This window comes from Macrosteles quadrilineatus, unplaced genomic scaffold (assembly GCF_028750875.1).
Source record: "Macrosteles quadrilineatus isolate MER2022 unplaced genomic scaffold, UCM_ALF_1.0 Scaffold_1__1_contigs__length_201487025, whole genome shotgun sequence".
Taxonomy (NCBI): Eukaryota; Metazoa; Arthropoda; class Insecta; order Hemiptera; family Cicadellidae; genus Macrosteles; species Macrosteles quadrilineatus.
The window spans coordinates 19,254,186-19,281,314 of NW_026542594.1; the positions used below are offsets into that span (position 1 = coordinate 19,254,186).

Genomic DNA, 27,129 nt, shown 5'->3' on the forward strand with positions numbered 1-27,129 from the left:
CCTCGATAAGAAGTCAACCTTGATAACAAGTCTTATTTTATAATCCCTTTGAGAGTCTTGTTATCAAGGTTCTACTGTATTAACATTAAACTTATCATTTGATATGGGGATGCCACCTATGAGAATGAAGTGATGATAGATAAGCTTACTCCATAACCCCATAACTTGTAATCTTATTAATATTTGATGTGAAACAACAAAGATTTACAGCCTGTTTTATAGTATTATTAGATAAGAGCCTATAGACCCAATTAGTTATGCTAAATAAAACTGTTTAACCAACATCCTCAACAGCTAATTTAAAGCTGGAGACTGATTTACTCAGGTTTAGAAAAAAACTAAAGCTGACATGTAGTCAGTCATTCCTGTTATATTTAACGATTTAACCAAAAGTCAAATGGTTTATTTAGTAGTCTTTGTACATAACTTATCACCTTGACCTTGATTACTAACCTTGATCAAGGAACGTTCAGTTTTCACTAAATTGTAATGACTTTTCAAATACATAAGTAAGAATGTATTATTTTGTTATTTTTGAATAAAGAACTTATGACTAATAAATAGTAAATACACCTATTGAAAACTATTGAGAGATATTTACGTACTGTACTGTAGGCCTAGTTCTAATTGAATAGTTCAAAATTATTGGAATGACATGATGTCAATTTAAGTTAACCAAAGGAAAGTATGTTACAACGCTAGTTGATTTTATCACCTGTTTTTAACTATACTCACTAATAAAATTAGGTATATAAAAATTAAACTAATAATATCATGTTGCTTAGCCTGTAAGTTAAATATATTTTATTGTAAATTCTAGCTATCCACTAAAATCCACTAAGAGTAGGTAGTTCCAAGACTACAAAATTTCTTAAACTTTTTGATAACATATTGACAATTGGCCTATATGCCAACTAAACTAAACAATTTATTGACTTAGTAAGAATCCTACAAACATTGTTGTAACATATAACTTAATACAAAGGACAATGAATCTGAGAAAATAATACTCATCTGCGATAAATTACAAAAGAAACAATGTCAGAGATCATCAAACAATTTTTTGACAATAAGAACTCAGACCCACCCTTCCAAAAGTTAATGTTGGGTTTGATTAGGCAAATGTCATCAAACGATCTAAGTTTAAGTGACACATTTTGAACTAAAGCAAATTATAGCTCTAAAACTGAGAGTTTAACAGGTACTATGGTATTATATGGAGGCCACCCTTATACAGCACACTCTTGTGATTATGTTAGGTTGGGTTTTTATAAATAGAAAGTATGACTCACCTGGTATCGTTTGATTCATAACGAAACAAGGAAAGTCCTACAAACATATTTCTGATAGCCCAGCCTAACATAACTGCCGCAAAATATGTGGCCTCGCAGACCCTATCACAGATGAGTATTATTTTCTCAGGTTCAATGTCCTTTGTATTAAGTTATATGTTACAACAATATTTGTAGGCTTCTTACTAAGTCAATTGTTTAGTTTAGTTGGCATATAGGCTAATTGTCAATATGTTATCAAAGTTTAAGAAAGTTTCTAGTCTTGGAACTACCTACTCTTAGTGGATTTTAGTGGATAGCTAGAATTTACAATAAAATATTATATTAACATAATATAATGGAAAAACCTATACAGTCAACAACCTCACATTAACTGTGGTGTGGTGATGATTTATGAACAAATGGTTAGATCGCCAAAAACCTACACATTAACCCTAGCAGTGGCCAATGGACCAAATTGGTCCATTTCACCACTCACTCTTAGAATGACCATGGACCAATTTGGTCCATTTATGTGCAAAAATGTTCTTATAAATAGTTATTTGTGTAACTAGTGAGCAAGTGGCACTTTGCTGCACACAAGAGCAACGGAATGATCTCGAGTGCAGCAAAGGCCTTTTGCACTCGTGTTACACATTATATTTTCCTACAGTCACTATAAACACATAAATAATTAGTCTTTCAAACACTATACAACACATTTTTAGGTTCAGCTGGCAACACATATAGGTGCCCTAGAGAAAGTAGTCCCCGGTCCGTATCACTCCGCTATTTTTTCATCGGCAAGCAATGTGCTCCGCGACTTTAGAAAATAGTTCCGTATATTTTTTTTAATTTGCAGTGGTTTCCGTGCCCAAAAAAATGCTTTAAAGGTATTTTCTTGTTTATTAAGATCGTAGGAATGTTTTAAAAACGTTTAAAAGAAAAGTCCAGAAAGTTCAGAAATACCGAAAAGAGAACATAAACTATAAACACGAAATGACATGTTAAATCGTAGTTCTAATAGTCAATCAGCTGCTCATAGTATTATTATCTTTAAGTGTTGCCAACCTATTTCCAAGCGTACAAGGATTACGTGCATAATAGAACTACGCTGTTTTGTGTTGTTTCGTTGGAATCCTGATGTGGGCCAAAGAATAAACCGTACGACTAAGTATAAATATGCAGCAATTAGCAGCTTTATGTACTATAAACAGTACAAGGAAGCCAACTTTGTCGGGTGACTGTAGGAAAAAATAATTGATATTAACTCTAAAGTGGACAATTGATATACCATTCAAAAGATAGCTGATGTGTCTTTTCTAACATACTCTATGTTTAAAAAAATACCATATGTTATGTTTAATAAGTTTACTTTGTTTTTGTTTACATTCATTGTTTTTTAGGTTTCATTTCAGAATACACCTATTTTATTTTACACATCTTTTATTTAATGGCATTCTAAACTTTCATTTTATTTATATAGATGAACCTTCTAGCTTCAATATGTCAACAAAATTGCAATTTAAATTTGAATGAAAATTTCTGTGTGAATCGACTAACACTTGTAGTGTAGTGTTTCCCAAGCGCTAAACACAAAAGGCTTAGAACATCATAGCAAGGTTAATTTTGTTCCTATCTAGAAGCGGTTAGTACCGCTGGACATCAGAGGATTTGCTGTATATTTAGTATAGATTATTTGAACGATAAATTAATAGCAAAGAACATATTATGATTTTCAGAAAACAGGCAATTTTACAAAAATTAACAAATGGCCAATGGACCAATTGGGTCCATTTCAAAATTCCATAAATATAGGCTATATAATGGAATACCTGTTTATAATTATTCAAAAATAGTATTGTTTTGTAGCGGAAAAAACGTAGAATAATTTAGTGTTGAGAAATAGCAGCCCTGCTCACTACCGTCAAAGGGGGCTACTTTGTAACAATTTTTTTGAATAATTTTTTTTTAAAGATATTTGATTAGAAAAAAATGCTAACTTAATTGTCCGTATTTGTATAGGCTATCAAACAATGTAGGCCCTATAGGACAAAAATTCAGTGTTGTTTATAGCTTACCTAATTTTAAAAAATGTATTTTTTGAGTTTACAAAGAATCCCCGGGGTCGGGGCTACCTTGTAACGGTCATTTCCAAATAATTCTAAGATGGTCAGGCTTGGGGTTACTTTAACTCTTTTCTTTTTGCTCAAAAAAGGTATGTTCAGTTCTATATTTTTCATTTTAGGGAATAAGCTATTACCGTAGTACTCATGGTAAGACCTGGACCCGGGACTGATTTAATTTTTCGTTTAGAGGCCAAAAACACCATCCGTTCAAATTCTTATATATATATATATATATACATATGTGTCCGTTAGCGCGATAACTCGAGCAAAATTGATCCGATTTTGATGAAATTTGGTACAAACGTGTAAACCTATGTTTATTCGAACGAGTTCGCGAACGAGCATAATCGGACCTTGGGAACGGGGGTTTATGGGGAATTTTATGGGGTAAAAATGGGTTTTTCCCATTTTTCACCCTAAAAACAAAAATTTTTATAATTTCTTTTTAAACCGTTTTGTAGAGCTTAAAAAAAGGAATAATTTAGGATATTGAAGGGCTCTTATATGCCTAACGGTCACAGAGAAAATTCAAAAATAGTCTTAATTTAAAATTCCGATGTTATTCTTATGGAGAAAATGAAAATTGTTGTAGTTTACTTGTTTGTGGATATATATTGATAAAATTTGGCAAATTTATTTGCTTCATCCTATACTATTGACGTATGGTCAAAAAACACTTTTTACCTTCCCCGTAGCAGCTAACCTAAGCACTCGTTAAATCTAATGTTATTTAAATATAGGGAATAAATATGTCTTATTTCTGGAAATATTTTAGTAAAAATGTAATCAGACAAGTTAAAATTCGCTTAGTCTGCAGGTTTGCTGCGGCGGGGGTATTTTATATTTTTAATCGTTATTATGGACAACCTAATGCGGCTATGAGTAAGGCTATTTATAGAAAACACTATTACTTAGCAGTTGCTCGAATTCGTGCAACAGGTACACAAGTTGGGAATAAATATGTCTTATTTATGGAAATATTTTAATAAAAATGTATGAGACAAGTTGAAATTTGCTTAGTCTGCAGGTTTGCTGCGGCGGGGGTATTTTTATTTAATCTGTACAATGTTTTAATATTTGTTTCCTAAAGAATAGGAGTTAACCTTTATTTTAAGATATAAAACTTTTAAAACTAATACAAAGTATGGGGAATAGGCCTACTTATGATTTTTTTTAAGTTGGTTCAAAGTAGCCCCCACGTACAAAGTAGCCCCTTTTGACGGTATCATTTTTGTCAACAACGGAAGTAAAGGGCAGTCTGACCGAGTTACCTTGTTTATCTTCGAGTTATTATTCGTCTTATGTGACACGTTCAAAAACGTTGCGATTTTTCGTATTTTCTTCTATCCCCCTAACACATGTACATTATATAAAAAAACATTTGATTCCTCATATGTTAGGGACAGTTCTATGAATGGAATCGAATGTAGGGCCTACTAACTTATAACATGTTTATAACTTTTTGGCCTCAAAAATGCTATTGGCTGCAATTTATATTTACTAGGTACCGTAGCCTATAACATGTCTGAATTTGTTTCTACGTTAATGGTAATTTTCTAATATTTTGTATCATAAACGGGTAATACAAATGTTTTACTGTCTACAATATGACATATTTATATTCCTTAGTATATAACCTACAAGAATATATGTACCGGTACTAATCACTAATTACCTTATGTACATGAGTTATCTCCGAGTTAAGTACTAATTATTCGTCTTACATGACAAAAGTTGCAATTTTTCGTATTTTCTTACATAGCCTAACACATGTACAAAAAATAATTTTCCCCGTGTGTTAGACATTTCTATAGGGAATTGAATTTACTACAAAATGTAAATAACGGGTTGGTAATTCTGAGCAAATTACTGGGTCAACCCCAAACTTTTTCATATTTTACTACAGTTGTAAGGATGTTCTCAGAACACAAGAAACATATAATTCAAGCCCCGCAAGGTTAGGTTAGGTTATGAATTAACCTTATTCATTAGTTATATTATATTCAGGGTTATGAATTAACCCCGCAAGGTTAAAGGACCAAGGCAAGGGTTAAGGAACCCAACCTAACCTAACCTAACCTTGCGGGGCTTGAATTATATGTTTCTAACATAACGGTAGGCCTACTGTCACAACTGACCTTCCGCACGTCTCCCGCAAGCCTCTGTTATCGCGTGGACTTTGAACCGGTTCTTATCGCTCGGCAACCTGTACAATGGCCTTGCGGGACTTGAATTATATGTTTCTTGTTTTCTGCGATCATCCTTATGATCGTAGTAAAATATGAAAAAGTTTGGGGTTGACCAAGTAGGCTAATTGCTCAGAATTACCAACGGGTTTTTGGCTAAAAATATACCCTAGTAATAACAAGACTTTACTTTTGAAATTTCATTTAGAATTTTTTGATCCTTACAAAAAAGTCTGCAAAATCGCCAAAATGTGTTTGGCTATTCCCCCCTTCTAACATTGGCCACTACTAGGGTTAACTTACCTAGGCCTAGGTACAGTTTAGCTGCTCATGCCACTCTCAACAGTTCAGGTTTATAGGGCCTAGTCACTTTAGAAGAGCTTAACTTACGGTCAAAAAATAAGTTTTAGTCTAGTGAAGTGCATGAGACAAGAGACAGCCTAGTTTTACCTAATTAGGTGGCTGCACTTTACTTGACGTCCTACACTCATTCGATTGTTTTTTTTTTCGATTCGATATTTTCATTCGATATATCGTTTGGTTAGTTAGGCCTAGGTTAGGTTAACCTTACCTAACTAACCAAACGATATATCGAATGAAGCAATCGATTAATCGATATATCGATCGATATTTTCATTCGAATGAGTGTAGGACGTCAAGTAAAGTGCAGCCAATTAGGTTTAGCATTCATTTTTTAACAACTTAGGCGTTAGGCCTATAATTCATGATTTTATGACATAACTGTAGTCTAAATAAGGTATCCTAATCTATTCTAAATATTACCAAAACAGCTTTGTCGTGTTCAGTAACTTTCGAAACCTTCTTTTTACCAAATATATTACCCATGATCACAGTAGATCATAATATTTAATCAATGTATTAATATCAAGTAAATTTTTCTTGTTTGGAAATAGTCGATATTTTCAAGTAAACTAACATTAACTACCACTTGTATTCAGGAATAATAAACAAAATCATAAGGTAGATTCGGATTGATAGAAAGATACACTATTATTGAAGAAATGAGGTTATGTTGTTCCTTTTTACTGCTGAGTGCTGGCTGCTGACAGTGCTGGCTGACTGCTTGCTGAGCTGAGTAGTGAGTTTTGACTGTTTTGTTTGAGTTAGAGTTTGTTTTTGTTAGGCTAGTTGGTGTTGGTGGGCAGATTTTCCCATCCTTGTTAGTCAGTTTGTTGGTTTGTTGTGTTCGAAAAAGTGCCAAAAATGTCAATGTCAGACCCCTCGGGGGTCCAGTTTATGCTTGTTGCTTGTCGAGTTATTTCATGATCATTGATTATGAATTTTCTCAAGTTTTAAATTTATCACTAAGGGTTAGTCCACATATTACGTTACGCGTTTCATCATTTATTATACACCCCTACTTCCCTACATCTCAATAAATTACTGTATAGCTACGCGCGCACTACGGCGGCACGGCACGGATGGGCGGTACGGCACGGACGGCATTTTTAAGAGGGGGTGCGCGCACTAGGGCGGCACGGCACGGACGGACGGGACGGGACATCCGCACATTCGCAATTTAGGACAGTTGACCGTCTGCGAGCTAAAAATTGTGAGTAAAGATGGATGTAGATAAAGTGGTGATAGTAGGTTTAATTTTAGCAGAGGAAGAGGAGACAAGAAGGTGCAAGCAAAGATTTTAGATACACCACATAAACAGGAAAAGACTAAATTTTGGAGAGTTCCACACCTTGTTTCCTGATCTTGTAGAAGGATTATGTGTAAAACTTACCTGATTGTTTCATAATAGATCATATTTCTGCCCATATATTGTCACGCCGGACGTTATAAAAATATTCCGGATGTCGCATGTTGTACAGTTTCGGGTATTTCTCAACGAGAAAAATCAACTTAATAACATCTATGTTTACAACACACGAAAACACTTGAGAATGGCGGATGTTCCGTGCCGCCCGCCCGGTCGGTGTGCAGTGCTCCCGGTCGGTACGGGCGATACGGGCGTCACGGCAGCTCGGAAAATGTCCTGGAGTTCTGTGTCCCGGACTTTTTAACAAACGGCGGAAGCTGCCGAACGTCCGTTGCCGGCCGTACCGCCGTAGTGGGCGCACTCATATGACATTCAATGTTACTTTTCAAAATTGCCGTGCCGCCCGCCCGTCCGTGCCGTGCCGCCGTAGTGCGCGCGCAGCTTATTACGGTATAAGTGGTGTGGAGCTAATTTTTTTTTTAAAATTATCTGGCAAACCACAGGCAACAATTTTGCTTTAAAAACAGTCTCTCATAGGTAAAACCCACTGAGCTATAATTCTAACTAAACTGGAGGTAGCACTGAATGTCAAAGATGCGTGTCGCCAGCCGCCATGTTTGCGTGAGGTGGGTGTCCATAAGAAGCCATGTTATTGCTATGACAAAAAAACTCACTGCTATACAACCTAGTTATAAGAAGCCATGTTATTGCTATGGTAAGAAAACTTACTGCTATACCAACCTAACAAAATCAGCGACTCGCTTTTGACAGACTTCTGCCATGGCAGTGCTACCTCCAGTTATAATTTTAGCTCAGTGGTAAAACCATAGATGAAACATAATTGTTTTATCATAGATAAAACGATAAAACAGTGCCTTGGTAGATTTCCCATAATCCCATCCTTATGGAACAGCTGAAGCCAATTGTATTGTTAGTTCTGTCCGGTTTTCTGTAGATATCGTGTTTTGTTTACAATTTGTTTATATTATTTTAGGGTTAGTTTTCTCATTATTTGTGTCTCACTGTTTGGTTATATAGCTAGTTGAGTGGACGAGATATTGTTTATGATTAGATAGTTTAATTTGGTTAAACGATGTTTTAAATTACTGAAATAACAAGAAACAAATTGTAAACAAAACACTACATCTACAGAAAACCGGACAGAACTAACAATAAAATTGGCTTCGGCTGTTCCATAAGTATGGGAAATCTACTAAGGGACTAAATAATAGAGATCGATGGGACTAATATGTTTTATCCATGGTAAAACAAACTCCCTTAGTAGATTTCTCTACAGAGAAGTAATTCTCATCCTTATGGAACAGCTGAAGAGCTGAAGCCAATTTTGTGGTTAGTTCTGCCCGGTGCACTGTAGAGGACGTGTTTTCTTTAAAAAATTGTTTTTGTCTTTTCAGTTATTTAAAAACATGTTTAACCAAAAAAAACTATCTAATCATGAACAAAAACTCGTCTCCTAGTTATACAACAAAACAAAAAAGCACAATTAATGAAATTAACCCTCAAATAATAGAAACTAAATTTCGACGACACTATAGCGATCGGTGTCACAGGTCATGAACTAGACACAAAAAACTAGCTTCAAAATTTACAATGGGGTGAGGGTATTTACTCAGGGGAGGTATAGAAGAGGCTACGATGACAGCTGTGGGCTTCTTATTAGCTGAGGGAACGCCAAAACGATCAGTAGTCATCTGCCTCGGTGGTCTAATGGTTATCGTGCCGGGCTGACATGATGAAGATCCCGGGTTCAAATCCCGCTCGTGGTATTACTTTTTGTCCAAGATTTTTTTTATTATCAGCAAGTTTGGTTCGGTTATGACAGTTTAATTTTATTATTAAGTCATTATACAATTTTAGTAGAACAATTTCTAGTTTTATTTAATAAACAGAATTATTTTTTCTATTAATAAACTTTTGTTATATTATTTCATTATCAGCAAGTTTGGTTAGTTCGGTTAGGTTATGATAGTTTAATTTTATAATTAAAAAATAATAAAATTGAATTTGAGGCATTTATAATTTTATTTTATGAACAGAACGATTTTTGCGATTAGTAAACCTTCTTTGCCAAAGTACTCTCTACTACAGCGCTGTTCACGGAGGAATTTTGAACTAATGCCTCATTCGTACCTCCCCTAAGTCAGACCCTGGGGTGAGAAGACTACTGTTGTAGCATAGATTAAACATACTCCTCAATGGTTTAAATAATTAATAAATCCAAGATGTCTGACTGTTTGGGAATTCTATTGTAAATTCTTCAGAAAAACGTAGTTTAATAACAAATAATGAAGACGAACCCTATTTTAAATTTCTAGTTGCTAAAACGTGATATAAATCATAGTGCATCGGATATGTATAAACAACTTCAAGTAAATGTTTGGTGATACAAAACATGTTGTTATTGTTTTTACACGTTAGTTCATCGTTTGGCCACATTGGTATCGCCGCGATACAGCGCTGCAAACAGTGCATGCAGCGATACCGCGATACTATCGCTACGGTATCGCATTCGCCTCGGTATCGCGTATCGCGGTTCGCTCTGGTGTGTGCGGCTCCATAAGGCTCCATGGTATCGCACGGACCACTGGTATCGCAAGAGAATTTCCAAGAAAAAGTATCGCGCCCGCTCCAGTATCGCACGGAGTATCGCTCTGGTGTGTGCAGGGCTACACGCCAGGCTTCAAGTCAATCTCATTTAACCATCTTGCGATGGTAGAGGGGCTTGGCAATGCAAACCCATCGCTCCTCATCTGTTCATAGAGGGTCGGTGATTTGTATCTACAAATCAAATATTACAACTAGCTTAAGTCATAAGAAAATACAATAGCTTACAGGTGGAGTATTAATTACAAAATATAACTTAACCTTTATCTACAACAAATTGCATCTGTAAATAAAGTACATGTGTTTATATTTAAATACTGTACAGTCGGCTAATTTTGTTATTTGTTATCAGTCAGTTGAATCTGTTAACGTGATAGCAATTTTGTGTAACGTAAACGATAAATATGTTAAAGTATTCATCAGTAAAAGGTGAGTCAGTGGCTGGTAGTGGTAGACGGCAATTGTGGCCAACAACGAATAAGCGTGAACGGTCAGGTAGATTCCTAAAAATAGAACAGAGCAACACCGCAGCGAGTGTGTGCGTGCGTGTGTTTAGCGGCCCATCAAGACAATGTACACAAACACAAGGCACACATGTATTGTATGGTTAAACAAGATATTTTTACAGCAAACAACGTGAAAGTTTAATTCAATGTTACACACCCTGTTTATAAGACTTTTACAGTACTTTTTGTGGGGGGATGTTGATTTATTAAGTTCATTGAACATGTGAGTATTTCTCATTGAAGTAAACTATATTATAATATGTACAAATAATAATATAAATTAATTTTTACCTCATGGCCAAAGCTTGTTGCCTCTCCTCCTCGGACCATGGCAGTTTGTTTGCGCCAGCATGCTTTAGCTGCATGCATCGAATTTCGACACCTTATCTGGTAGCATATCCTTAATAGCATCCATAACATCGTCCTTAGTAAGAACCTTATCTTTATTTTTTAATCTGTTGAGCCTCTGTCGGTACATCTTATTTATTTTTTGCAAGGCTTTAACTTGTTTAGCCAGTTTACTTTTTCCTGGAGAAACACATTTTTTTGGTGTAGGCTGGCGCCCCTTAACACTTTTAAATTTTTTGTATAAAGGGGTCTGGGGAGTTTTTGGTGACGTTTGGTCGGCAAATAATTCTCTACGCGAGGAACTAGCGATAATCTCGTCTTCAATATGATGTTGACTTGTATTTGTGTCTGGGGTTTTCTCGACGTTGGCTTCAATCTGTCCATCGTGTACCGAGTCACATTCACATCGTGTACCGAGTCTGTTTGCACATTGTCGGAAGGCGTTTCTTCTATTAGAGACAGTAGTGTTGGCACGGCACATGCATGTAATCGGGTTTTCAGTGTATTCAAAAAGAGTCATCTTCGAAATGCAATTCACAAACCACTTTCTTATTTAGAGTTTTTTTTGTACAGGTATCTAATTTTTCATTAGCACAATTAGTGATCCACATCTCGCAAATAGATGGTCTTGCTACAGGGAAGGAATAAAATCTTAATTTTGGATGAGATGCCTTATTTCTTTCACAGCCGGTGAACGAACATCGGTTGCGACTACATTTCTTTACAGGAGTTGCCATTTTGCTAAAAAGGAAATGGAATTTATACATTAAAATGATTATCAAATTTTAAGATTGATAACACTGCCATATTATTTGTATTAAATTAACGTACAGTATTTATAAAGTTGTACACTCGAAAATTCATTTTGTGAAGTTAATTGAGGATGTTTGTAATTAGTTTGTTATATTATTTTATTAGCTTAACAAACTATCAAAGACTGGTTGCGTGGGTGGACGGGGTAGACTATGACTAGAGTTAAAGACTAGTAGTGGGCTGATTGCGTTTCGGAGGTGTGACCTTGAGGGCAGGACTACTAACATACAAGGGCTGGCCCAGTCCTTTGAAGTGAACGCGTGCCGCCTGATGCTGCCCCCCCCCTCGCCCCGCGCACCTCACCTTCAATTAATTAATTATCAATTATCAATTATCAATTATCAATTAATTATCAATTATCAATTATCAATTATCAATTATTTAAGATGGGGACACCACTATGTGCGTATTTTAACCCAAATATGAGTGAAGGATGAGTGTAGGATGAGTGGCGCGATCTTGTAGTCTTGTTAGTGACTAAGGCCGACATGTTCCTTAGACACAGCTGTTAATTAATAGCCCATACAGCTAATGGCAACTAAGGGACCTACAGTTTATTGTGGAATCCGAACCACATTTTTTTCCTCGTAATTAACGAATTGGTCTAATTATTTAGGATAGTACTGCGGATAGTCGTAGTACTCACTAGTGCGGACGTTAATCCACACCAGGTAGCATCGCATCCACAGTGCATCCCTATAATTATCCACAATTCGTGACCTCCTAGTAGCTGGATTACAGGACGACGCCACCCGTCCCAGTCTTCCACCGCTGTGACGTAGCAGTGGGAGATGCCGATAGACACTGCCATTGCAACACGTGCTTTTACGCTTGCAGTTATCTTCTATTTATAACGTTTTTACATAGAAATAGTATATTGTTTGGTTATGATATTATTTTACACGTAATAGTAGTTTCATATCATGTACTTTTAAAGAGTATTTTACACCATGGTGGGCTGCAGTGTTGCAATTCGTATGAACCGCTCTAATACAAAAAAAAATGTAGTGTATCAAGTTTTTCCAAAAAATCAAAGTTTGAGAAATGTGTGGGTACAGAAGTGTAAGAGAGCTGATGTTTTAGATCCCAAAAAATGGTAGTGTGCAGTGAAAATCTTTTTGGAAAGTGATTATTTAGACGATTCAAACCCCCGACTTCTCGGATAATACTAAAGGAAGGTGCCTAATTTAGAATATAAGTATATTAGAGTATAAGTATATTAGAGTATAAGTATATTATATAGGTAAATTATCACCTACCTTAGAATATAGGCGGGGGATTGTTTTAATGAAAGAAAAATAAGGCAAGTAAAATGAGGAATTAGAAAAACTGCTCTTGAAACATTAAAATCTCCTAGCAAAAAAAAGTAGCCCGCGTAAAACAATCAATACGCCAATTACTAGCCCAAATAACAGTCCTGTCAAACAAATGATTTAATAAACTTATTTTTAATTCATTCCTTTCTACATAACATCGCATTTGTTAGGAAAAGGTCGTCTTTTTATTGAGTTGTAAATCGTGTGTATACGTGAAGTTTACTAAAATTACGAAGAAATAACCTAACCATTATTGTTCCTGGTAATTAATTAAAAAATCCTGTAAACAATAGGTCTAAATGCAAATGTCTATAATAAAATGTTATTTGTGTTTTGTGTCAACTGTATGTGTGTTTTATTTACTTATTTCTTCAAAAGAAACTGATGTTAGTGTATTATAGAACTTGAATAACATTAACAATGTAATAAGTAATTGTAACATTTTTGCAGGTGATAAAAATGTAGCGAAAACAGTTTATTTCGCAGTAGTGTAGCGAAATCTGTACAAATCATGATATATTACCACCAACTAAAGGACTAAAAATCACTAGTCATAATATGTTTTTGTTTATAACTACTCAATGCCACCCAAATACAGTATAATCAGCTGATTGGTGTCCGGTAAAACTCATTACAGTACAGTAGTACGCAAGGAAACCCCATTTGATTAAGCTGGCGGCAAACAGCTGTTTTCTGGACCAATGCCGCGGCAAACAGCTGTTCTCTGGACTAATGCCGCGCCAAAATGCCACCAGTGGCGCTGCGGCGGGTCTAACACGAACTACCTCGCCATCAACTTGGCCGGGGAATCGAGCTCGACTCAACGGGGGGCCCTCATATATATGGGGATATATATGACTTATCTACTTGAGGAGTATGTTTAATCTATGGTTGTAGGGTATGCCATCTAGGTTAAAATTTCACCTGAGTAAAAAATGGCATACAATTAGTTTTGAAGTTATGTTACTGTTATGAAAAAGAGTTTATTTAAACTCTATATACAACAGATTAACGTTTACAAAAAAAGGTATTTTTTTTTAAATCAGCAATTAATTTATATCAACCACTTCTCATATGTTTTAAGGGGAAGGGGGCCTTCCACATACTGCGTAACTCATTTTTCGTCATTTTTAAACCTCTCCCTCCTCCCCTGTGAAACTGCATAACACAAGCCCCTCTCCTCCCTGTAAAGCTAGTACAGTAATAAAAAAAATAATCACCCCTGATTTTAATAAGACTAGCTGTTGGCCCGTCCTATATTTATGGCCTATTCACACTGGGCCACCATGGTGGCGACACCGGTGGTGACACCGGTGGTGACACCGGTGGTGACACCGGTGGTGACACTGGTGGCCGGTCAAAATGCGCATGGACCACCAGCTCAGCCACCAGAGCAGCTGTAGCCACAAACCTCACAGTTGGACGTCGAAGAGGCAGGCGCTTAAAGCGTATATATTTTTTTTTGAAATCATGAAAACATAAGAAAAACGTAGTTTGTTAGCGAATTTCCCATATAGGGAATAAGCTATTACCGTAGGTCTCATGGTAAGACCTAGACCCGGGACCGATTTACTTTTTCGTTTTGAGGTCCCCAGAGGCCATAAACACCATCCGTTCAAATTCATATATATATATATATATGTATATTTATTTATTTATATATGTGTCCGTTAGCACGATAACTCGAGCAAAATTGATCCGATTTTGATGAAATTTGGTACAAACGTGTAAACCTACATTTATTCGAACGAGTTCGCGAACCACCATAATCGGACCATGGGATCAGGGGTTTATGGGGGGTTTTATGGGGTAAAAATGGGTTTTTCTCATTTTTGACCCTAAAAACTTTAAATTTCTAAATTTCTCTCTAGACCATTTTGAAGAGCATAAAAAACAAATAATTTAGTATTTTGAAGTTTTTTTGAATGTTCATTGACTACGGAGAAAATTAAAAAAATTGTAAATTTAAAATTCCCATGTTATTCTTATGGAGAATAAATAAACTGTTCTAGTTTGCTTGTTTATGGATGTATTTTAAACAAATTTGGCAATTTGGCTTATTTCATACTAAGCTATCAATATTTCAATTGAAAAAACACACCTCAACATCTTCCCCGTAGCAGCAAACCTAACTACTCACTAAAATTAATGTTATTTAAATAGGAAATAAATCTGAAAATTTATAGGGAATATTTTAGTAGAAATCAAGCCGGGTAAATGGAAATTCGCTTAGTATGCAGGTTTGCTGCGACGGGGGTATTTTGTTCATCCGTTTTTATGAGATTTAAGTACTTTTTTCACTTTTTTCATTCACTACAAAGATCTTAGAAATAATCCTGACACGTTTCACACTTACTCAAGAATGAGTGTTTAAAGTTTTGATGAGCTTCTGGGACGTCTGAAAGATAAAATATCTCGAGAAGAGAAACTGCCACTAACGTTGTGAAAAATTAAATAAATAAATAGTTAATATACCATTTATTTATACACTGTAATACCTTGACTCAATGTATACATTGCAATTAATTACGAAAAGATGTAAATGAAATAGAGTACCTATACATTTTGTTGTAACATTAAAATCGTTTCCCCATATTTATTACCTTAACAACTTCAAAAGATTAGTAAATAAGTATACTGAGTAATGCCATGTAATGCCCACTGTTAGTGACTGGTGGCGCTGCCAGTCGCTCCAATGTGAACAGTCCGATAAGAAACCATTGTGCGACGTGGTGGTGCCACCAGACTGGTGTTTTTGAAAATCGCAACCCCGAGCCACCGCACTTCTGGTCGCGCGGCAAGACGCGCCACCAAAGCTCGGTGTGAAGATGTCCCATTTAAATCAATGCTAATGTAACGTAGCCACCATGGTGTCGCCACCGGTGTCACCACCATGGTGGCCCAGTGTGTAGGGGGCCTTACGGGAATCAAGTAGTCGATTAAACTAATAACATAACATAGCTACGATGGAGTTAGATTGACGGGTATCAAAGTTCAAAGTTGAGCACAAGATTATCTGGATTGTTTAGCTGACTTTTTTTTAGAAAAATATATTGATTTTTCAGAAAATATTTTGTACTTTGATATCCAACTCCATCGCTTTTTATAGATTAAATTTCTCTTTTGGACTTTATGGTTAGTTTATGTTTGGTTATTGATTGAATCGATACCTACTTTTATTTTTCGGTAATCCGATGGGGTCAGATATCAGAGTGTAGATCTTCTAAAACGTGTTATACGCTAAAAACTTGTTTTTCTTTACTTAATTGTCGTAATTTTAAGTCTAGGGAGATAGTTAGGGACATTTTTGGACATCTAGGGATTTCTAGGGACAAACTTTCCTTGATCTAGGGACTTTTCACCCAGACTCAGAGTTGGTGGCAACGTTGAACAAATCACAAAAACAGAACAAGAACAAGAGCAAAGCAAAGCAAAAAGCAACAGAATGAACAGCAACTGAGCAACAGAAGAAAGAAGGACAAGGAAGTACAGAAAAACAGAAACAGCAAACAGAACAGACGACAGACGTTCATACAGACTACAGACAGACTAACTAAATTATTAGTAATTACTTATAAGTAAACAAGGGCAGATGGTTCTAAGTTAGGCAAAATTACGTTAGTGGTTTAGTATTTGGAAAATAAATCTGATTGTGGTCTTTTGTTGTATTAGTACAAGTGAGTAAATAATATTCGAGAATAGGCTACCATTTTATAGAATCAGCTTTGCCCTTGCCCTTGTCTCGATCTAATTGTAATACTGAACTGAACTTTTTCTTTTACAAACGAACTAAGATGAGCGAAAATAGTAAGTTATAGCTTACAAGACTTTCCATTTATTTTTATTGTATTGCCTAACTTAAGTTACTAAAGCCTGATCCTAATTCTGGGCTTTAGGCTAGGCCTAGGCTCTAATCTGCTTTTAACTTGATAAGTTAGCATCCAACGCCAACTTGGTTAATGTTATTAAGGCCATTAATAGCTAAATGCCTTAAATGTGTGAAAGATTGTGTGTGTAATAAACCTATTCAGAACAGAATTTGGGTTTTGCCACAGAGATATCATCTGTAACTTAGGTGCGGCGATGTATTTTGGGGATTGGAGAGCATGAACATAAGATAAGTTATGGTTGTAAGGTAGGGCCTATAGAATAATAAGATACCTAGGCCTAGAAGATGGTGTGGATTAACGTCTGCACGGGTGAGTACTACGACTATCCTGATAATTAGACCAATTCGTAATTACCAAGGCAAAAATGTTGTTCGGATTCCACTATAAACTGCAGGTCCCTTAGTTGCCATTAGCTGTATGGGCTAGGCCTATTAATTAACAGCTGTGTCTAAGGAATGTCGACCTTAGTCACTAACAAGACTACAAGATCGCGCCACTCATCCTACACTCATCTCCATTCATACTTGGCTTAACCCTGGAACTGCCAATTAAATTTCTTCAAATGCCAACACTTTTTTCAGCAATTAACATACATTTTTTTAAAAATTCGTAAAAAATATTATTTGTATGACTTAAGTAATGTATTATACATCATTTTATTCAGAAAATAACAAGGAATACAATGGTAAAATTTATTTTGTAAAATAACAAAAAAAATTTTTACACCATATTTTTTTATACACAAATTTTATAAAAAAATCATTTCCGCATTTTATGTCTCATGTCCAATACACATCAGAAATGCCACAAGAATTCCAATATATACATTTTGTTGCAAATTTTATCTAGTTTTTAGAAATAAATTTTGTTTACTGAAAAAGTAGGTAATATATTATTCATAAAATTTGAGATTTTTCACATGATGTGCTCGGTGAAAATTCTGCGCGAACCAGACATATGGGAAACATATGTGTCTAGAATTATTATAAGTCATGAAATACAGCACTAGTCAGTCCTAATGTGCTACTAAACAATGTAATTCAACAAAAATCTAAACTAAACATAATTTGAAAAGCATACCTGCTAATTTTTGGACTATGTATCCACGGTAACGATAAACTCCAAGAAGATAAATGTTCACAAACAGTCACATAACAATAATAAACCAAAATTATAATTCACTTTCTTATTTGAAATAGCCTACTCAGGCATAAACACAAAAGTAATAAAGTAAAACATTCAAGATTTGATTGTCAATAGCAATATTTTTACAAGGAACTGCAAAAATTTGGCCGAAGGCAACTTGGCCAGAAGAGGGAGATTGTTGTTCCTGACTTTAGTCAGAGTCACTTTCATTTTCTGTGGCTGGTCTCTTTTTTTTTGACTTTAGTGGCCTGTAAAAGTGTTCCAACCTCCCAAAGCACTGTGGGTGAACACCAACATTACACCCAGGGCACCTCCAGCTGCTTTTTTTTCCGCAGACGGGACAGACTCTCCTTTGATTCGATGGAAACTGCACTAGATTGTGTTCCAAGGGATTTACTTGAACAGGTTCTGCAGGTGGTTGTTGCCTGACAAGTGTTTCAACAATATCCACCATGAATCTTTTCCTTGAAAGAGGGTGATCTGTGTTCCTGGAGTATAAAATGTAGGCGTTTAGCATGGCCATGTCCATTAGGTTGAAGAATATCTTTCGCCAATACTTGCGAGTTGGCCTGGTACATGAGTGATGATATATGGATTTATCTTTTTGATCCACACCCCCCATAGATAGATTATACTTGTGAATAACTAGGGGTTTCACAGCTTGTAGCCCACTGCGACTAACTATATTTCTATCCTCCGCATGGCAAGCAGTTGTTATAAGATAAACGGGTTTCCTCTTCTTTTTTTGCTTATAGCCGACGAGCAACACCTTTCCTTTCCTGAAATAAACAGTTTGACCTGCCTCATATTGTGTTCCTACCACTGCTCGGGATAAATCTTTAGACTTCTTGTTTACTGTACCAGTTAGATATGTGTCGTTGCGTAACAAAGCTTCGGCTAGGGGTAGCTTAGTGTAAAAGTTATCTGTAAAGACATGATGATGTTTCCCCAACAATCGAGTCTGATTCATCATCTCAAATATAACTTTTTGAGTGAATGGATTATCTCCATCACTCAAAAAGTCTTTACCACTATAAAGGGCAGTATGGAGCAAATAACCGGTAGCACTGTCACATATTTCAAATTTTTTAATTCCAAAGCGCGCATGTCTCTTGTTAGGCATATATTGTATAAATATTGTCCGATTCTTCATTCCTATCATACTTTCATCGATTGCTAGGTTCTGGGAAGGGACAAAATGTCTTTTGAAAGCATCATTCAAGTGATCTAGGAGTTTCCTTATTTTCTGCCAAGGATCATAACCCGGTTCTCCTTTAGCGATAAAAGGCTCTGAAGTGAGATGAAACATTGACGATATAGCCTGGAAACGGTTTCTTGACATAATTTCAGGGAAAAATGGAACTCTCTGGCTGAAAGATTGGTCCCAATAGTCAATAAGATTTTTTTCCAATTAGGCCCATATTTATCACCAGCGCTATATACTTCTTCATTTCACTGTATGTTACGTCAACCCAGTGTCGTAAGCGTGACTGTCCCCTCAATTCCCCCGACAATCTCCTTCGAGTTACTTCTCTGGATGCATATGCATTGGTTTCAGTTGTGAATAACATCCAGATTGCGTAGGGGAAAAACAAATTGAAGTAAGCAATTGGCTTGCTGTTGCGGGGTGGACAGTCTCTAATCCCAGTATTTCTCACAGTAAACTTAGTTTCTATATCCTCCCCTTCAGGTTCTGGGGGGTAGACCCTTGTCCAAATAGGCCTAGTAATATTTGGAATTGGGGGTATTCCTAGCCTAGCTGCTGCATCCCCTCCAGGACCAGGAGGTGGAGCAGGTGGGCCCAAACCTACGGTTGGTACATCTAGGCCTACGTCTAAATCTGTTACTTCTCTTTGACTGGTATCTAATTCACTGCTATGTGGGACATAGTCATCTTCTGATCCAGAGGAGAAGTCTGTAACACTATGTTCAGGTGTCAAACCATAAATGTCTACATCAAGATCTGATTCATCACCTGTCTCATCACAAGGCTGACTTACTGATGGGCTTGCCCCTAGGCCTACCGGCACCACGACTGATTCTTCTGATTCCACTGGCTCAACTTCAGAATCAATATTATCATTAGTTTCACTAAGATCGTTCATCAATAATTCACGTAAATCACTGGATCGTCCTGCATAATTTTCCATTGTAAAAATATCAAGTTTGTAATCCAACAAAACAAACTAACCCCCACACATAATGTCACTTCAAAGTCCACTTTGTTCGCTAAATATTCACAAATAACAATGGAAACTACTAAAACACTCTTTGAATATAACTAGGTAAACGAGTTTATCAATAAGTACAAACAACTTTTTGATCCGAAAAACACGCAAAAACAACGAAATAAATACGAGATAACCGACCGTGTTTACAGACGACATCACTACTGCATAGAAACAACAAACACTTTTATCAACATATGTTAGCAGGCCCGCCAATACAATAAAACGTAAAAACTGTCATATTAGCAGGCAGCCAACCTCTTTGGCTTTACATTGATGCATAAAATACTTCGTTCCGATGAGTAGAAGCTTATATATATGAAAAATACTGGATCGGTCATTTTGTGACCGATGGCACTACGGAACGGACCCTGTCGGTCATAAAATGACCGATCGGCAGTTCCAGGGTTAAAATACCTATTTTGTATGGTCGCCATTTCAAAGAACAATATTAACAGTAACTTACATTTCAGTAATCGATTCATTCAATCGAAAAAATAGCCTAGATTTTGGTCTTAAATATTTTTTATCATTTATAGAGTGTTAGGCCTAAGCTAGGCTGTCAAACTTGGCCTACAGTCTCATAGGCCTACTATGTCACATTTTGTGACACTCAGCCAGAAATTGTGACAGTTAAACAAGCAGTGGCGATGATTAGAACCTGCAAGCCCCCCGCCAACATCTCGAGCTTGTAGGCCAGGCTCAGCCAGGCCCGTATTTGGAATCGATGTGGCCCCCGGCGGGTCACACTAGAGAGGCTCTTCTAACGACGCAGATACTAACTTAAATTAGATGAAGAATTAGTTAGACAACGATTGAACAAACACGAATCAAAATTAAAAGTATTTCAAGAGAATGACCACGTCTGGGTGTTAAATACGTCCGGATCAGGATTCAAGCGAGGCAAGATAATGAAAGTAAATGGAGCCTATTCATATCTTGTAAACGTCGATGGTATGAACCGGGGATGTCATGCAGATCATTTGCGAACGGCAGTCAGCTCTTAGAAGAAGGGGAGATGTGTAGTGTACCAGCTGGTATTATCGTCACATGTTTTAAGATGAATTAATTGTCGATATGTTTACAGTTCAGTTGTTTGTTTACTCACATAGAATACACATCATGTTTTCAAAATATGTATAATTAGTTATTCTATTAATATAATAAACCACAACTCTACAGTGGCGCAGTCGAAAAATATTGATTTTAAGTTAAGTGTAGCTCATTTGACGGGATGACCAAAGATTGGGTTTACTGGTATGAACGATTGAAGATCAGATTAAGGAACCAAAATGTCAAGAATGAAGACAAGAAACAAAGACATTTTACTAGGACACTTAGGCCCACAACCTTTCAAAATTGTATTCGACTCGGTGCATCCTAGACCCGTAAGTAATATTGGATTCAATGACGCTGTAGCAATCTTAGATAAATACTACACCAAACAAACCGCTCCTCTTTCACAAAGAGTCAGCTTTTCAAGTAGATTCAGACACGATGGTGAATCTGTAAACCAGTTTGAACTAGCCTTAAGGTCTCTAGCCGGACACTGTGCTTTTGGTGATGGTCTGGACGAACGCTTAAGGGATCAGTTCATCCTTGGAATTAACAATGATAAATGGCAGTTTGAACTTCACGCTTGACTTCACGCATCTACAAACACGTCTTTTTCTAGCGTAGTCGAGTCGGCAGACGTTACTTAAAAATGTGGACACTCAACAACAGGAAATGCGCAGCATAAAAATTAACAGAGTAAAATCCACAACACACGAGACAAATCGACACATCCACACAAGACAAGACAAATCAGACTCAAAACAAATAAATACTAGAAACAGCCCTATTCTTAAACTCAACAAGGGAATACACTGTTTTAAATGCGGTAACAAGAGACATGCAAATCACGAGGATTGCCCTGCTATGGGTGCTGTTTGTAAAGCTTGTAATGGTAATAATCATTTTTCTCGTGCATGTTTGAAGGCAGGAAATGCGGTTGTTGAAAATTCTTTGGATGAGGATAACGCTCCGTATTCAGACATTGACCAAATACGAATTTTGGAAAAGGGTTCCAAAGTAATGATCAATGTTGAAATGAACAAACGTAAGGTAAAAATGCTTTACAATCCAGGGGCAGCTTACAGCATTATTGGAGAAAAACTGTGGAAATCGATTGGATCACCAACACTTTACCCCTGTGAAAATCTTACTGCCTACACGGGGGTACAAATTGAAACACTAGGCGAAACATCGGTGCATTTTCCTTACGCAAAGCTGTGGAAGACGAACTGCAGCGGTTAGTTGAAAACCAAGTCTTGACGCCAGTGAATACGAGTGAGGAGCCTGTTACTTTGTCTTCACCTATAGTGATTGTTGTAAAACCTTCTGGAGCAATACGCATATGTGCTGACTTTAAAAACACGATCAACAAGTATATGATTTCAGACAACTACCCTATGCCCAGATTTGAAGAAATTACAGCGAAACTTACTGGAGGACAAGAGTTCACAGTCATCGATCTCAAGGATGCTTACTTACAGATGGAAGTTGACACTTGCTTACAAAAATATTTAACTATTTCCACACACAAAGGGTTTTTCAGATATTCCTGTCTTCCTTTTGGGATTAAAATCGCTTCAGGGGCATTTCAGTGTAAAATGGATCAAGTACTGGCGGACTTGGAAGGAGTTGCATGTCTTCTCGATGATGTAATAATCACAGCTCCCACATGAGAGGAACACATATGTCGTGTTAGAGAGGTGCTAAAACGTTTTACAGATATGGGTATCCGCGCACAAATGTCAAAATGCAGATGGTTACAGGATTCAGTCAAATACTTGGGTCACATGATAGACAAAACTGGCATACATGCCACAAACGCGACAACCGAGAGGTAAGTCAGCTAAAGAAGATGAAGATGTTTTATACGGCCCCTACCATATATCAGCCCTCAAGAAATATTTGGAACCAATCCGAGCAATAGAAGCTGTGATTGACGAGATAGATAATGATGACCCTATCTTCGAAGACATCGTATATCAATAAATTTCATAATGTGTTTCATCCATCAATAGACTTTTGTGCATCATCATCTCTAACCAAATTGTGCCATGGACCTTAATCGCGAGTGCGTGACCCCTTAAATTGTGTTTTCCATAAACTAATACCCAGGTGATAAAGTTATAAACAATACGCACTAACAAGTAACTGTGATCTTCTTAATAACAAAGAAACAATTAAGTTATTTGATATTGAACAGTATGAAACTACGGCCATAATATCCCTTTCTTCCCATGCCAGGCCATGAACACTCTATTCTATTATCTATCCCCATTTTAATGTTATTGTCCTACACATTTGTTACTGTAGATTATAATTTTGTTGTATTATCACCCAATGTTCTATCATCCAGGAAATCAATCATTTAATGTTATTCATACTTATCTTTAAGTATCATTCATATTCATGATTCATGATTCCATTTCATATTTTGTTGAAATCTGTATTTTATTTCATAGCATACAGATTTCTGTGGGGATAATTTGTAGGCCTAATATTACATGTCATCCATTCATCATTAACATTAATTTCTCTATTATTTTGTATATTTTCTCCCATAATGTTTGTTAATGCCCCTGATAATGTGTTATCAGTTATTTAATATGTTTCTCCTTTTTAATGTATTATTTTCTCCAATTTTGTTCAATTTATCTATATATATAATACGCTAAACCGATTTTTGTGAACAGAACTCCTCCCTCATTTTTGGACCAATTTTGATGGTTAAAGTGTCAAAATAATTGCCCTGGTCTGTAGTTTTGCAAAGTGTTTTTAGTTTTTTGATATCTTTATTAGTTTGGACAGGATCTTCCATCAAAGTTGGGTTTTCTCCCATAAGATTAACATGGGGGAAAAAAGGTAACATAAACCATTTTTATATTGCAATTTAAGATCCAGAGGCTTACCTACCATGAAATTGCACACTAAACTTTGTCCCCAAGGCAAGCCTAGCACTTTTCGGACAAAATAAGTAAATAACTTTAGCATTTTTTGCAAAATTACAAAAAAGTATTCTAGCAACGAAAGGGCTAGACGGACCCCGATATCTCAAAACTGAAAGGGGGACGGGTAAAAATTTGAGACACAGAGGTTTTGCATGATGACAATTAACCTATGTTAGTTACGACCTTCATCAAGCCTGCGGTTTGCATGTAATGCACTATAAGCCCAAGAGATAATTGCGCCCCTCTCCATCTACCTACCTTTTGGAGAATTATCTATTCCTTCGACCCCAACAAACTTTTATTAAAGTGACCATGACCTTAATAATTCGACTTTTACAAACTAAACCTTTACAACTAGAAAAAGGCTTAAGACCTTTGCATTAAGAATAAGTTCCAAAAGGGTCTTATGGCCAGTTACATATAATTCTACTTATCCAATGTAGTATATTATCAGATACCCTATTTATTTAATGCTTCGATTATTGGGTGTGTTGGTTCAAAAAATAACAAGTAAACGGACCACAGTAAATAAGAATCATGAATGCTGCTTACACATAGTCAACTACGATATTACTATTTACTAATGATTTTCCCGTTGGTCCCCAGGTACTATAAAATAAAGAGGGTGTTGACGTTGACATCAATCATCATTACAAAATGTATGTTTAGTTAGTTACATTTTATTTAACCTTTTATAAGTTTTATTTATTTTTTAGGAAAAGATAGCAAAAACGACCAAGGAAGTGGATTTGGCCTTGGAGCGTAAGTTGAAATTCCTAAATGTTTCTGTTAACATATATACAAAGTAAACATATTAGATACCTTGAATACAAGTTAGTACAAATTCTGTGAACAATTAATCACAAAAGTAAAGTATAGGTAATAATTAATTAGAAAAAACTTGAATCCAGGCATCTTCCATGAAAGAATCGCCATGATGTTCCAACTGGAATGTTGAAGACAGAAAGTCAGTTCTGCAATGTCCTAAACAATATTATGACTGTTTCACAATTTCTGTGAATATTATCACTATACAAAATAAACTAATCGCGCTCTTTAAAAAAAAGTTCTATATTTCGGCATTAGCCTTCTTCAGGAACAAACAAACAAATAGAAGTGTTTACCACTCTGTATCAGATGGTTTAGCAAAAATCCAAAATACATATAATTTATAAAGAAGTAAAAAATAAAATTTTGATAGAAAGAAAGGAAGAAAATATGTTTTGCATACTATCTAAAATATAGACCAGATGGTGTTTTAGATTTTAGTATTAGTTGATGAGCCTGCTCAAGCTGTCTTAATTTTAAGTCCGATGCGTCTTTTGCCAATTTTCTTATTCCTTTTAATGAATAACACTGTTGAAAATTTTGAGAATTCTCTCTCGCATGAATAGCCACAGGTATTTGTATATCAGGATGGTTTACATCATATCTGTGGCCATTCATACAAACTCTAAGAGCATTTGTGGTTTTACCAATGTAGTCTTTAGTCAATATTATCAAGTAGGCCTACTAACAATTGTCACTTTGTAAAATCAGTATAAGAGACATACTCTTTTGGTTTTAGAGATCATACATCCACAGACCAGAACCTTTCATTAGATGCCTCTACTATGTTTCTACGCCCAGCCGTTCTCTCAATTTAGTGGAGACAGACTAAAACGACTTTCCAAATTCCAATCAGACGTATAGATCTAATGATTTTTGATGACTGTTTTTTTAAAACTCTGTTTTTCAAAAGAAGTTCTATTAGAACAGGTGTTCAGTTTCGTCTTTTGTATCTCGGTAACTACATTATCCTGAAATGCTTCTCTCTATTAGAAGATCTCATTAAGCTGATCATTACAGCTGTCCATTCCCATAAAATCCATTAATTTTGGATTCAATTTCATAATACTTGTGGAAACTACGTATTAGTTCTAGCAAGTAACAATCTACTTTATTCTTGTAAGTTGCCATTCCGTTATAACATGAGTGCCAACTTAATTTACATACTTTTGTTCAATGTCTATAAAAAAAAATCATTGAATTGTAAAATCTACTGAAAACAAACATTATTTCAAACCAATATGACATCTTGCTTTTTGCTTGTTTGCAAAATGTAGAAAATATTTGTTTTATCATTAATTCAATGGACCTACGTTGCATGCTTAGCAATTCCCATTTAACAATAAGTGTACTTGAAATCAAATTTATTATCGATAGATAAAAATGATGTATTTCATTTTAAACAACTAACTACGTTGTTGCAGGGCAGTGTTGTTGGGGGTAGGAGCTGCAGCTGCAGGGTTTTTGGCTGGCAACTTTTTCAAAAATGCTCAACAGTCCACTGCGGGGCCCAGCAGACAATCTAGTTCTCCAGCCGGTTGGGAGGATAAAAATGAGAACCTTAGAGCAAGGAAGAAGCAAAGAAGCTTGTTTAAAGAGAGTAATAACATTCCTGATGAGTTGAAATGTGTTGTGTGTCTCGACAACCCCCGAGAAATCTGTTTACTTCCTTGTGGCCATGTTTGTCTGTGTGAGGACTGCTCTGACCAGATCAAGGAACACTGCCCCATGTGCCAACAAGTGATACAAAACAAGAAAGCCATCTATATCTAGATTTGCAGATCTAACAATGTTTGATCGGGCCAAAGTTGACAATGGCCTGTATATAATGTAAAATAAACTAGAATCACTCCCAAATAAAGTGTGTTTTTAATATTTAAAATAATTAACAAGTTGAATTATATTGACATTTTGGATTTCCATGAATAGCACCTTGTTCTATTTATTTACACTTTTACAACAGGGTGTCTCATTATATTATAGGCTGTTTATTTGTTAATTATTTGTTGATATTTGTTATCTATAACAAATAAATAGAGAGATTTTGAAATTTTGTGTTATGGTATACACTTGCAAACCCCTTTTCAACTAGAATTGATATATTGTTGACTAT

The 27,129-nt window shown here is 36.0% G+C and overlaps 2 protein-coding genes across 3 annotated transcripts in view; one reads left to right on the plus strand and one right to left on the minus strand.

Annotated features, from left to right (window-relative positions):
- LOC129005039 (charged multivesicular body protein 6-A) overlaps positions 1 to 6,702 on the minus strand; it is a 34,579-nt gene extending 27,877 nt beyond the window's left edge. Inside the window, exon 1 of one of the 2 annotated variants that reach the window (XM_054433802.1) lies at positions 6,370 to 6,702. In XM_054433802.1, coding sequence (XP_054289777.1) covers positions 6,370 to 6,432 — 63 coding nt within the window. In that variant the 5' untranslated portion in view covers positions 6,433 to 6,702. The remainder of the gene's footprint in view (positions 1 to 6,369) is intronic. The other variant, XM_054433810.1, reaches the window with a different exon arrangement.
- A 9,659-nt stretch (positions 6,703 to 16,361) lies between these two features.
- On the plus strand, positions 16,362 to 27,066 carry LOC128983364 (mitochondrial E3 ubiquitin protein ligase 1-like). The gene is made up of 3 exons (XM_054402621.1): positions 16,362 to 16,730; positions 24,905 to 24,950; positions 26,441 to 27,066. Exons 1-3 carry the CDS (start codon positions 16,718 to 16,720, stop codon positions 26,787 to 26,789), a joined length of 408 nt encoding a protein of 135 aa, XP_054258596.1. The 5' UTR covers positions 16,362 to 16,717; the 3' UTR covers positions 26,790 to 27,066.
- Positions 27,067 to 27,129: the final 63 nt, after the last annotated feature.

Excerpts from the sequence above, each read along its gene's own strand:
- LOC128983364 (XM_054402621.1), top strand. Across the intron at positions 24,951-26,440 it reads AGTGGATTTGGCCTTGGAGC|GGCAGTGTTGTTGGGGGTAG; the intron begins GTAAGTTGAAAT and ends ACGTTGTTGCAG.